Here is a 12,125-nt window from a genome sequence, read left to right on the forward strand (position 1 = left end):
GGCTCGGCCCGGCGTGGGTGTGCGGGGAGGCTGCGGCCGCGGCTGTACCCCCTCACGGGCAGCGGCGGAGGAGCCGTTCCGCGCGGTGTGCGCTCTCTCTTGAGCCGCCAGAGCACCGAGATGGGGAAAAACAACTCGCTGCCCCGCAGCCCGAGCTAGCAGGGGGTGTTTGCGCAGCGCCGAGGTCCGGCACAGCTGGTCCCTGGCTGCTTTTCCTGCTAGGCCAAAAAAAGCCTTCATGTCCCAAGGGTACGGCACCACGCTGCGTGGCCCCACGTCTCAGTTAGGGCAGTTTGGCACCGGTTTGGGCGTTTAGCTACACATCTCCATGGCAACCAGCGCGATCACAGCTTGGCTCGCCAGCAGCGAGGAGCGGGGCCGTGGAAGTTGTGCCGGGCATGTACAAGCTTGGAGCTGGCTGCCTGCCTGCTTCGTGGCTGGCACAGCGCTGAGCTGCTGCAGAGCCCGGGTGCACGAGGACTGGGGGCTGTTCCCACAGGTACGGCCTTTGTGCATGCTTTGCTGCAGCTGGAGAATGGACACCAGCCCCTGCCAGGGGGCTGCACACGAGAGCATTGCTTGCGTGGTGTGAGAGCAGAAGGAGCTGGCCACTGTGCAGCGCTCCTTGGGAGCTCTCAATGCTGACTGTGTGACCAGTGAGAGGCACAGAGGGGATCTGAACCGCACACCATCAGCAAGGAGCTCGATGCAGCTCCGCAGCGTACTCCAGGGCACCATAAAATGACCCTGCAGGTGTCTGTATTCACAAGGCTGTGGAAACAGCACAGAATGGGGCTAATGACAGGTGGCAAGCAGCATCCCTTTGCACAGCCCTTTGCAGGCAGCAGCAGAATTGGTCTGAACTCATACATGCCAAGACAGAAATAACACCATCCAAGTGAGTCTTTTTCTGGAAACTAAGCCCAAACCCAGCCCCTCATATGGCAACAAACCCTGAAGCCTGAGACCCCCAGCTTTTCCCACTAACTTCTGCACTGGACTATATGCAACCGGGCAGGGCCATGTCCCTCTTCTCCCTTTGCCTCTGCTGTTACTTACATGGTGGCTCTGAGCTTTTCATTGCTATCTTCACTTCCAGCCAACCTTATCCTTGGCTTTGTGTCTGGTTTTGTTCCAGCGTTCCAAGAAAAGCTATGCACTTAAAAAAGGCTTGTATATTTTTATCTGTGAGATGTGTCTCCCTGCATGCCTCTACTTCACAAACTGTTTTTCATACAATCACCATTTCTAGCTCTCTCATTTAACCTCAGTATTGCTGGAGGGTTCATCCTCCCTGTGCTCCTGCAGCCTCTCAGGTCACTGCCACCACCAGCCTACCTCTGCTAACATACCCAGCAAAGGTGCCTCGCTCTTCCTGGAGTTCTGCTCTTTGTATTTTCCCTTTATTTTGCCTACTTCATGCCAGCCACGTCACACACACAGATCCCACCAGCCTCAGACCAGGACCGCTCCTCACAGCCCTGCTTGCAGTTTTGGGGCAGGCTGGGGCTCTGCAGCCTGAAGGAAGGACATGAAATGAGAGGAGGTGGTCTGCGAACTGCGAGTGTCCCAGAGAGGATGGGGAGGGACCAGCACTGTGATACAGACCTGCCACTTGCCATCACCGTGGCTGCAGCCTCGAAGGACGTGAAACCACTGCACAGCAGATGTTGTGTCCAATGCGTTAGCACTGTTTTTAGCTTCTTGCAACACTTGGGATGAAGTTCATGGCAAGCCTTGGAGAGGTGGGCTGGACAGAGCTGTCTCGGAAACATTTTGTAACCGTATTTTCACGTGGAGAGCTCGACCACGGCCAAGTGGAGCTTTACCAAAATGTTCAACACAGAAGTATTCAGAGCTGGGAGGAGAATGTGCTGAACAAATCCCAGCCTGAAGAGGGAGGCTCTTTCACAACAGTTAAGCCTTGTGGAAACTGTTTTATAGGGCAAAAAGCTTTCCACATAGCTTCTGGCTTCGCCACTGTGCCAAGAGCCCCACAGCAGACTGTGAGGTGAATGTGGTGGCCTCCTGTCCTGCCCCTGAAAAGAAATCCCCCTCCTTCACCCCTACACTGGAAAGCAAAGGGAACTGGGATGGTCTTACATTTTCTAGGACCACCAGAGGGCAACATGGGAGCACCAGGAGCCAGCAGCCTCTGTGACTGTGCTGGGTTTCTGATGGTGTGAAAAATTCAGAGAATCTGAATTCTCTAGATTTTATGAATGTGGAATTGGCCACCATCCCTGGCCCACAGTGACCTGCGCAGACTGAAACCACTCACAGCCATGGCAACGTGTGCTACTGCTTCTGGCACTTCTCTGTAATAGCCTGAACAGATACCCTCTGAGGGATGGTTTGTCGTGCCTTTCCAAGAAAGGTTGAGAGACAGCCTCTGTTAGCAGGCAGACATACAAGAGTGTGTGTACTGCTAGGGCTGAAAATGCTACCAGCACCCTGAGGCAGACAGGAGAGGATGTGACAGTGAGGACTTGGAGCATGTCTCTCTAACTGAGCTGCAGCCCGCATACACAGTACCTGCACAACACACTGCTGGCTGGTGTGCATCCACATTTCCCTCCAGCACACTGACAGACCCCAGATTCAGTCAGTTTGTCTCACAGGAACAAGAAACCACCTGTCCTGCACGCCTTCCACTGCTCGTCAGCTCTCACCTAGCTGCTCCTTGCTCAGACTAATAGCTTGTATTGGCTGGAGCAGCCCCTTCAGAGAGCCATCTGGTTTGGATCTGAAGCCATAAGGAGACAGGATAATCCATTGCCTTTGCCGGTGTGTACCGTTTCATCCTGACTATAAATAATCCCAGTGAGCCACCAGGAAGTCCCATCTGCACAGCAAAATAGATGTGACGTTGCTCACAAGATGACCTTGGACCACTACATCACAGCAGTGTTGCATTCCTCCATGTGATGCTGCCACCCAGAATGAGCTGTCCTTTGTGTAGGACCCCAGCTGTGTGCAGAGCTGGACAAATCACTGCTTTAAAACTGATCTCCTAACTATAGACAACTGTCCTTACCTGAGGGAGAAGCACGGTGCTCACAGCATAGACTGGAGCCAGGATCCATGTGCTCAGGTTGCAAGGGCAGCACTCGCTGCCTGGACTCATTCTCCTTGCTGTGCACCAGTGTCTGAACACCTCACATGGGCTGCAGTGACCAAGTCCATGCGCAAAGGGAGCAGAGCTCTCCTGTATGGGCTGAGGGCAGGAGAGCAGCTCCAGACACACTGCCCAGGTGCATTCTGCTGATAATTACTTCACAACTTGCTCAGAGATTAAATATTTCCTCATTTAATAACCTAGTAACTTGGGCTAGTTTAATGCTGGACTGTTGGAAAGTTCACTGACTGGAGTCTTCAGCCTGGCCTTGTGCAAGGGCTTCCCTCTGCTCTCAGCCAAGCGAGTTGTCCTCATCTCTGGGTGCCCCAACGCACAGCTCTGGGCACTACCTTCTTCTGAAGGGTTTTGTTGTTCGTACGTGTGCCTGAGGCTTTACGCTCTGGGGCCTTCCTCACCACGTCTTGTTTGAGCTGGAAATGCACCTGGAGAAAGAATAACACCACCCATGTAGCAGTGCTGGCTCTGCAGGACCTGCATCTGCTGATGTCTTCCAATCTAACTCTTGGCCAAGATAAGCACTGCCAATCAGGGGCTCAACCAGTGTTGGGATACAATGGGACATTGGTGCTCTGAAAGGCAAGTGGCTGAGTGAGACTCCTTCTTCATCTTTTCTCACCAGAGAGCAGAGAAAATGCATCGCTTTGCATCTCTGTGAATGTTTAGTACACAGAACAGCTTAGGACAAAACAGACCTTTTCAAATGCATCTCATTAGCTGAATCCTGCTTAATCAATCTTTCAGTAATGACTGTTTCTGGTAGCTCCAGGCAAAAAGAAAATCCAGGAGAGAAACTTCCATCCAACCAAAAAAGGATCAAACAAATGGCTGTGGGGTAGGGCTGGAACAAGGCAAACAAATTCCTTCACGGTAGGGAAGGGGCGGAGGGAAACAGGGACAGGTGGGCTGCGAAGTCAGACCACCAGGGAACAAAGCAGGTAATGGGGAAGAAAAATCTGTTAAAGGAGAACCAAAGAGCAGGGTGCTTAACCCAGCAAAACAAAGGCCAGGACTGGGCTTGACAGCTCTCTATAAATACATAGAGAAATAAATACCCGTGAAGAAGCAGAGCTATTTAAAGCACATGTTGTGTTGGCATGAGAACAAATAGGGATAAACTGACCATAAATAAATTTAGGCTGAAAATTAGAAGGTTCCTAATGCTGAGAAAAGAGCAGCACTGGAAGGACTTCAGAGGCTGGGCAGGGTGGGATGAAGAGATGGAGGGAGGGGAGACCACTGCAGTGTATTTAAGGCAGAGCCTTACCAGCGCATGCACGGAGCACCAGGCATGCTGGGATGCTGCAGCCGGGGGGGCTCTCACCCATCCTCAGCAGAGCCTGCGTCCGATGCCCCGCTCTGTTCCCAAGGCAAGGGCTCAGCACCCACTGTTTTTGTAACTTATTTCGAGTTGCACACCCTGCTCTCAGGAGGGCACTGTAGGAGCAGCAGCCCCAGCTGGGTAGCCAGCACAACAGCCCGGTGCAGCTGAGGCTCCTCAGTGAGCAACAGAGGGCGTGTGGCACTGCCTTCACCCTGGCAGCCACTGGAGTCCCATGTCTGACTCACCAGTGAAGGTGCAGCTGGGCCCACGGTGACTGTCACCGTTTGGGGCTGGTAGCCCTCTGCTGAGGCTGTGACGGTGTAAGTGCCGGGCAGCAGCAGCCGGAAATAATCCCCCATCTCACCTGGAACACAAGGTGAGAAGAGAAAGCTCTCAGAATGTGGAGAAACTGATATTCCAGCAGCACTCGCTGAGTACCCATCCTTAAGGATGTGCGTTCTCCAAACCCCCGGCACTTTTTAGCTGCCTTTCCTGACCTGCTGGCAATGTGAGGCCGGATTTGTGCTAGCAGCTTGCAGGTGATGTCTCCCTAGTGCCATGCAGCAGAAGTCAGCCCACAGTAAACACCAAATAACAATGCCCGGCAGCATTGGCTGCACCGGTCTTGGCAGGGAGGTGCTGGTCAGACAGGAGCAGGCCTAAGGGCATCCACAGCTCCAGTCTGACTCCCTGTGCATTACACAACCCTTAATTCCTATCACGTATAATTTGGCTGCGTTTGGGTTACCAGCAGCTTTAATCTCCCATCAGATTGGCCGCTCCCCTGCTTGATTCTTCCCATGTAAGGAACCCCTGGGAGCACTTTGTGTGCTGTTGTGCTTAGGGATGGCGGCTGACAACAGCGAGGAGCAGCATGTCATGGATTACTGAGAGAATCTGAGTATATGCCCATCTAGGGAACTGCATGGGCATTGCAAATCTGAGTCACCACTACAAGCAGCCTTTGTCATTTCAGCTGAGGTGGGCTCAGCCTGGTAGGGAGGAGGTGGAGGGGGACCTGCAAGAGAGCTGCAAGGATGACAGAGCCAAACTTCTGATACAGGGGGCAGGACCGCAAATGACAGCCTGGGAGCTGTGGGGCAAATTGAAGAGCACAGCAGCACCACGCAAGGACCGGAGACCCACCAGAGGTGACATCGTGGCTGATTCCCTGGACAGAAATCACTGCTCCTGCAATGCCATTGTTGTTCTCGTCTGTGACCATCCCTTTGATGCCCTGGTGAATCTGCAGTGAGGAAGACAGTTCTGAGTTAATGCCCCTCTGTTGCTCAGGAGGGCACTTCTGGGCACAGGAGGAGGGCAGAGCTCTGGGCACGGCCCCACTATCCCCCTCCCCTGGCCGTGCTGGCTCTCCCCACCCCAGTGCTCCCAGTGCCTGCTGCTCCCCTGCCACCTGGGCTGCAGGAGAGGGGTGCAGGTCCCGGATCACCTCCTCACCTCTTCAATGAAGGCAACAAGTGCCTCCCGGTTGGCCATCCACTGCCGCTCCAGGTCCTCCTTGGGGGGGAACTTATTGCAGCTCAGCTCCAGGGTGATCTCAAAGCAGTTGGTGTAGAGGTAATTGAAGTCTTGCATACCTGTAAGAGAAGAACCAGTGGCCAGGGAAATGCAAGGGTCCTTCAACCCCATGTCCCAGCCCTTGTACCAGAATTGCCTCTCTCTCCTTTGCAGCCCTGGGGTGTCTTGCCAGCCCTGCACCCCACTGGGTCAGGTGCTGCCCTGCCCTACCTTTGCTGAGCGAGTACCAGGATGCCCCGTTGGTGATGCCATCGACGAAGTAGTCCCCACAGTTCCAGCCGCGGTGCATCCAGCCATGGGCGTATGAGTATGTCTTGGCTAGCTGAAAGAGCGTGGCCAGGAGAATGTGTATTAGGAAAGTCTGGGCAACTTGTGTTTCTGGCATCTTTTATGCCCTTCTCAAACATTGCTATTTATATTTAGATATGAAGGCAGGGTTCAAATTTGGACAGTGGACCCAGAGACTCTCCTTTGTGTAAGACAATTTGAAAAGCAACTGTGGTTTGAGTGTCCTAGTGCACACTCCATATGCAGTGGTACAGTTCAGATGCTGGCACATCCTCATTCTGCCAGCAGCACTGTTATTTCATTGCATTTCTGACTTTGGGAGGCTGTGTGTGGATTGCTCGCCTCCGCCCCAGGCTGCAGCCCTGCTCTGAGCACGTCCTGGCGAGCCCTGTGCTTCCCAGGAGGGCTGAGCTCCAGCTCACACTTATTTTTTTCATTAGCTGTTCTAATGCTTATTCTTGTGCTCGGTTTCTGTGTTTCCTAATGGAAGCAGTGACTGAAGGCACAGTTTTCTGGGACATTCAAACAATAGAGAAAAGCCACAGGCACAACAAGTGCTGTTGGGACCAGCATCGTGTCCTCACCTTTTGGAACAACTTGTCGTCAGGGGTGGGCGTGTTGGCTGTGCGCCGGTGGCTCCGGAACCGCTGGTCTTGAGACTTGTCGTAGGGGTAGTTGGCCACCACCGCGCCGCCGTGCAGGTTGGCCGACAGCACGAAGTTGTAGCTGCTGATCCACTGGATCACGGCCAAAGTCTCGGGCTCCACCTGGGAGGAGAAGAAGGGAAGAGCTGCGATGAGCACATCAGTGCTGTAGGGGGGATGCTGCAGCACTCACAGCATCCCAGGCCAGTACCTGGCTCTTCCAGTTGTTGGGCAGTGGGATGTGGTGGTTGGGCCCGCTGATTTCTCTGCTGTAGTACATGAACGTGTTGAGGTCAGGGAAGTTGCGGTTTAAGTCCACACCATTGGCGTTGTTCCTCCCCGTCAAGTACCCAATGCCATCAGGGCCCTGTGGGGCAAAGGGTCATTGTAGGGGTGAGAACAGAGTGCGACAGCATTGCCACAGCAAAGGGGACTCGGAGAAGCCGCCTGTCTTTTAGGGTTTTTCTGCCCCTACCATCTGGAGGCAGCGCTCGCTTGCCTGGTACCTGGTTGGCAGCCACTTCGTACCCGTCAGGGTTCATGGAGGGCATGATGTGGATGCGTGTGTCGTGCAGCAGCCGGGTGACCCGCTCGCTGCCCTGCCGGTACTCCTCACACAGGAACTCGGAGAGCTGCAGCAGCAGTTCACGGCCCAGCACCTCGTTCCCGTGCATGTTCCCCACGTACTTGAATTCCGGCTCCACTGGGGAGAGCAACACAGCAGCGGCACCATCAGCTGGGGCTGGGGAGCCGCTTCCCACTGCAGGGAGCCCAGGGGACCCCCAGTGAATGGCATGAGATAGCCCCTTCCCTTGGAAAATGCAGAATTTAGTGAGGGATGGCTGCGTGGTCCTCATGTGGGCTGCCTCTGTTTTGCTACAGCCCAGGCTCACCACTGGGCTGCTGCTTGCCTCTGCAGTAAGCATGCAACCAGTGTTGGTAGGGTGAGAGATACTGGGAGAATTCAGCTAAAAAAGGAGCCCAACTTTCACATGAAATGTAAAGACAAAACAGAGTGTTGGCAGGCAGAGCTCTGGGCTCTCATTGCACTGAGGTTTCAGCCACCAGCAACGATCCCTGGTGTCTGCGACAATGCCAGGAAAAATGGCACCTACTGACTGGGTGTGTGCAGCTTCCAGAACCCAATAGTGCTTCTGGAACCCAGCCATGCCTCCAGAGCCCAACCATGCCTGGAGAACCCCACATCTTCACAAACCAACCACAGTGCCAGAACCCAATAACGCCTCCAGAACCTAACCATGCGCCAGAGCCCAAGCATGCCTCCAAAACACAACCAGGCTTCTAGAACCCAACAACAACTCCAGAACCCTACAATGCCTTTCAGACCCCAACCATGCCTCCAGAACCCAACAGTGCTTTCAGAACCCAGCAATGCCTCCAGACATGCTGAAGACAGATGCTAAAACAATCCTAATTTTGGCACAAGACACTGCTTTTCCATATTTGTTGCCTGTGACCTTTGGATTGCCATGCCTCAGAGAAGGACACTGAGGGTGGGCGATATGTGTTGATCTGGTTAGGTTTCAGGAGACTTGAGAACTGACTTAATTAGGTAATCCAGTTATTAAATCTATAAGAACATCCCAGGGTTATGTCCTGCCTTCATTTAAAAAAAAAAAAGCAGGGACTTCTCCTCCTCTGCGTTGAGTCTGAAGCAGGACTTGTCAGCCTTTCTCGACACACAGACCCCTAAGCATTATTCACACAAAGAAGCCCAAATTATTGCATATAAGCCAACTGACTTAAAGCTTTCCTTTTCAGTTACTTTCCGTGGCCTTCAAAGGAGACTGCAGTGCCCAAAGACACCATACATGTGGAAGTGCCCAGAAGCAGGGCCACAAGTCCATGCCGCTCTGAACACTAGGAGCAGGTCGAGCTGAGCCTCTGCCCAGTGCCCTCCCACAGCCCTCCCAGCTGCAATCCTGTGGCTCTGCCAGTGCAAAGCCTGGCGGGGCATGACCAGTGCCCTTTGGCAAGGGGACCACGCTGCCTGGATATGTCAGCCCCCGCACTGGTGAGCAAGCAAAGGTTTCAAAAGGCAAAAGATCCTGCAAGGAGGCAGGCAGAATCTTGCCCACATCTCCATGTGCTGCTGCCAAGGTGCAGCGGGGCCATGCGGCACCAGGTGCGGGTCTGGAGATTTGCGGGGGCCCAGCACCAGCCCTCCCGCCTCTGGTTTTGGGGCAGGTCGGGGCGACGGGGCAGGTGGGTGCTGGGGCGAGCTCTCATGCGTCATCCTGCACTTATAAACAGAGTTGCGGCCAAAGTACGCGCCGGGGCCGCGTGCCCAAAGGCAGAGCTCCGGCACCGGGAGTCCGGCCCGGGCAGAGAAGCGGCTCCCGGCCGTGCCTCGTGGTGCCGCGTGGCAGCGGGAGCGCTGTCGGGGCCGCCCCATCCCGGTCCCCCGTCCCCCTACTTACGGGGCTCGTGGATGCCGGGGTAGTCGCTAAATTCCAGTACATAGAGGTGGCGGCCCTCGACGCTGCGCCCGATGCTGTAGATGCGGGTGACGTAGGGACACTCGCTCTGCACGCGGAACAGAGCCCGCACCATCTCCTCGTAGCGGTGGTGCAAGAAGCTGACGGCAGCCGTCACCTCGAGCAGGAGCAGGGCTCCGGCCAGCGGCCGCAGCCACCCCGCCATCGGCCCCCGGCTCCCTCCTCCCCGCCCGGAGCAAAAGTGCAAAGTGGAACCAGCTCTTTCCAGTTCCTCCGCCAAGTGCCAGCCCTCTGCACCTGCGGGCGGGGGGCGGCGGGAGCGGGGGCAGGGATGCTTCCCCCGGCCGTCCGCTGCTGGCCCGCTCTCCGCCGTCGGGGAAGCGTCCGCGCCGCGGCTCACTCATTAACCGGACGGCAAACAGGACCTCGCGCCCCGGGCGGCGGCAGCGCAGGGCTGGAAGCGGGCGGGGAGGAGCGGGGGCCCCGCGGGGCCCCCACGGGAGGGACGCACCGTGACCGAGCCCCTGCGCGGGGCAGAGCCGAGCGAGGCGGGGTGGGGGCTCCCACGGCGCGGGCGGATTCCCCCGGCCCTGCTCCGAGGCGCGCTGCTCTCCTGCCCCATCTCCTGGGGAAGCGGCGGAGGCACCGCGTCGGTACGGCCCCAGCTTGCCCCGCACACCCGCGGCAAGGGACGGGGGCGGGGATGGGGACAAGGACAGGAGCAGCAGAGCCGGGCAGTCAGAGTGCAGCGCGGGGTGCGATGCTGCGGTACAGAGCTCTGCCACGCGAGGAGTGGTGGGCACGATGATGCCCTCCGACATGCACTGGGCAGCAGAAGAGAGCCCCAAAGCCTAAAGGCAGCTGAAAAGGCCCCGCTGTCTGGCTATAAATAGTTGCAGAGCTATTCTGGATTTGGAGGAAGCCGATTCCCCTTCACCTGTCTGTCACAGACGTGCTCGCCCCGGGGGTGTGCAGTCACCTATGGTGCTTTGCCCATGGATGAACTCAGTGCTGCTAAAACACTCCAAACAGTTACTTTGCTGCTCCGTCAAAGGCAATAGCAAGGAGACCCTCTTCATAGCTTCAATGCAAGCAGTGCAGGCTGGAAAGAGAGCAACCATACTAATGCCTTCTTCCAACTTAGTTCCATCCCACCACTCCCCTGTTTGCCATTCAACTTCACAGCAATGCACATCCAAGGACCACATAGGACCAGTTTCACACTGTCCTTTGTTATTTAGTGCAAAATGGCCCTGGGTGCCAGCTCTTCCCAGTACCGGTAGGAAGCCAAGGAGAAGCCGCAGAGGCTGCTGGGAGCCATTGTAAGCAGGGTATAACAGGGCAGCGGCAGGCTGAAATGGAAAGGTGCTGCCAGGGGACACGTGGAAAGGCACGCACTTTCCTATGGAGATGGGTGACACTGACGTGGGAAACAAGAAAAAGAAACGGCAGAATGCTAGATCCTAAAAAAGAGCTGTGAGCAAGATTTGGGGTGGGCGGAGAACACATCTCACGCACGATGGGTCTGGTGAATTAGTCAGCGTTATCCATAACGCAGGAGTGGAGGCAGCCCACCACCAGGCAGCAGGTTTGAATCAAACAAAAGGAAATAGCTCTGCACACAATGCACAATGAAATTACCTCATCAAAGCTGAGAGTTCCATGAGAGCAAAAGGGAGTGGGATGAAATCACAGGGAACATCCACGGGGCATCCACAGCCATTAGCTACACAGGGCCAGATTCAAGCATTTGAGCACATGTCCAACATGTTAAAACACTGATGGAAGCAGAAACAAACAACATAGAAACGGTGCAGGAAGTAAACAAAGACATCATTTGGAAAATGCAGCAAATACATCTGGGACAAATCATCACCCCCCCCCCCAGATGTTCCAAGATGGAGTGACTTTGAAGCAGAAGGGGGAGCACGAGCAGGAACATGCTGTGCCACAGCAGCGAAAGGGAGAGGAATGCAAATCCCAAATCTCAGACCTGAACCCCACTGCTCTTCAGCTCGTGCAGGTGACAGGATCCTGGCCTTGGGCAGACCCCTCGTGGTTCCTGAGCTTTCATTCTAGCCATCTTGTTACTAGAGGAAGGCTGGAAAGTGTGAGGAAAGTTCAAGCTAAGAGCTGTAAGAACGAGCAAACTGGGGGGAGCATGCACTGAAAGAAAAATGAGCAGTGACAAGCATGTTTGCCTTGGCTGGTTTGCAGCTGTGTGCAGAGGCAGAGCTGTGGCCCTGAAGTGAGAGGCACAGCCCCGCATCCTTCACCTGTTTTGCAGGATCGCCATGAGGGCACAGAGCCAGTGGTGCTGGGGTGAGAGAGAAGGATGGCAAGGACAGAGGAACGCAGTCCTGCAGTGTGGTGCGGGAACAAACTGCTTTGGGGAGGTCAGGATAAAATGAAGCCAAGGAAGGATGAGATTTGGGCACTAGGTGCCTTCCAGGAGGTGCCTGGAGCTAGGAAGGGACAGTATTTGGCAGGGGATGCTGTGCCTCCAGCCACCAGGAGCTCCAGATCTGATCCAGAAGAGCAGCGGGCAGCTGACAGGAGAGGAAATCTCACCTCAAGACTTTTTCCATCTTCTACGCCAAAAGCTCCATCCTACCCATGGGCCATTCCCATCTTCTGGAAAGCAGTGTGACAACATCGCTGGCACGGATTACGAAGTTTTTATTGTGATAAGGATAGAGATCGGTGTGCGTATCAGAACAAACTGAGACCCATTT

General features: G+C 55.1%; 1 protein-coding gene across 3 annotated transcripts; it reads right to left on the bottom strand.

Annotated features, from left to right (window-relative positions):
• On the bottom strand, positions 3,295-11,859 carry CPN1 (carboxypeptidase N subunit 1). Of its 3 annotated transcripts, none has more exons than XM_021399311.1 (9): positions 9,373-11,859; positions 7,438-7,634; positions 7,143-7,298; positions 6,872-7,054; positions 6,210-6,321; positions 5,919-6,058; positions 5,607-5,706; positions 4,706-4,824; positions 3,295-3,561 (listed from the first exon to the last, which is right to left on the bottom strand). In XM_021399311.1, exons 1-9 carry the CDS (start codon positions 9,593-9,595, stop codon positions 3,430-3,432), a joined length of 1,362 nt encoding a protein of 453 aa, XP_021254986.1. In that variant the 5' UTR covers positions 9,596-11,859; the 3' UTR covers positions 3,295-3,429. The 3 variants fall into 3 exon arrangements, with proteins under 3 accessions (XP_021254986.1, XP_021254988.1, XP_021254987.1); XM_021399313.1 differs by lacking the exon at positions 9,373-11,859 and adding an exon at positions 8,190-8,548; XM_021399312.1 differs by lacking the exon at positions 9,373-11,859 and adding an exon at positions 8,047-8,157.

The sequence above is a fragment of the Numida meleagris genome, chromosome 5 (assembly GCF_002078875.1).
Source record: "Numida meleagris isolate 19003 breed g44 Domestic line chromosome 5, NumMel1.0, whole genome shotgun sequence".
Taxonomy (NCBI): Eukaryota; Metazoa; Chordata; class Aves; order Galliformes; family Numididae; genus Numida; species Numida meleagris.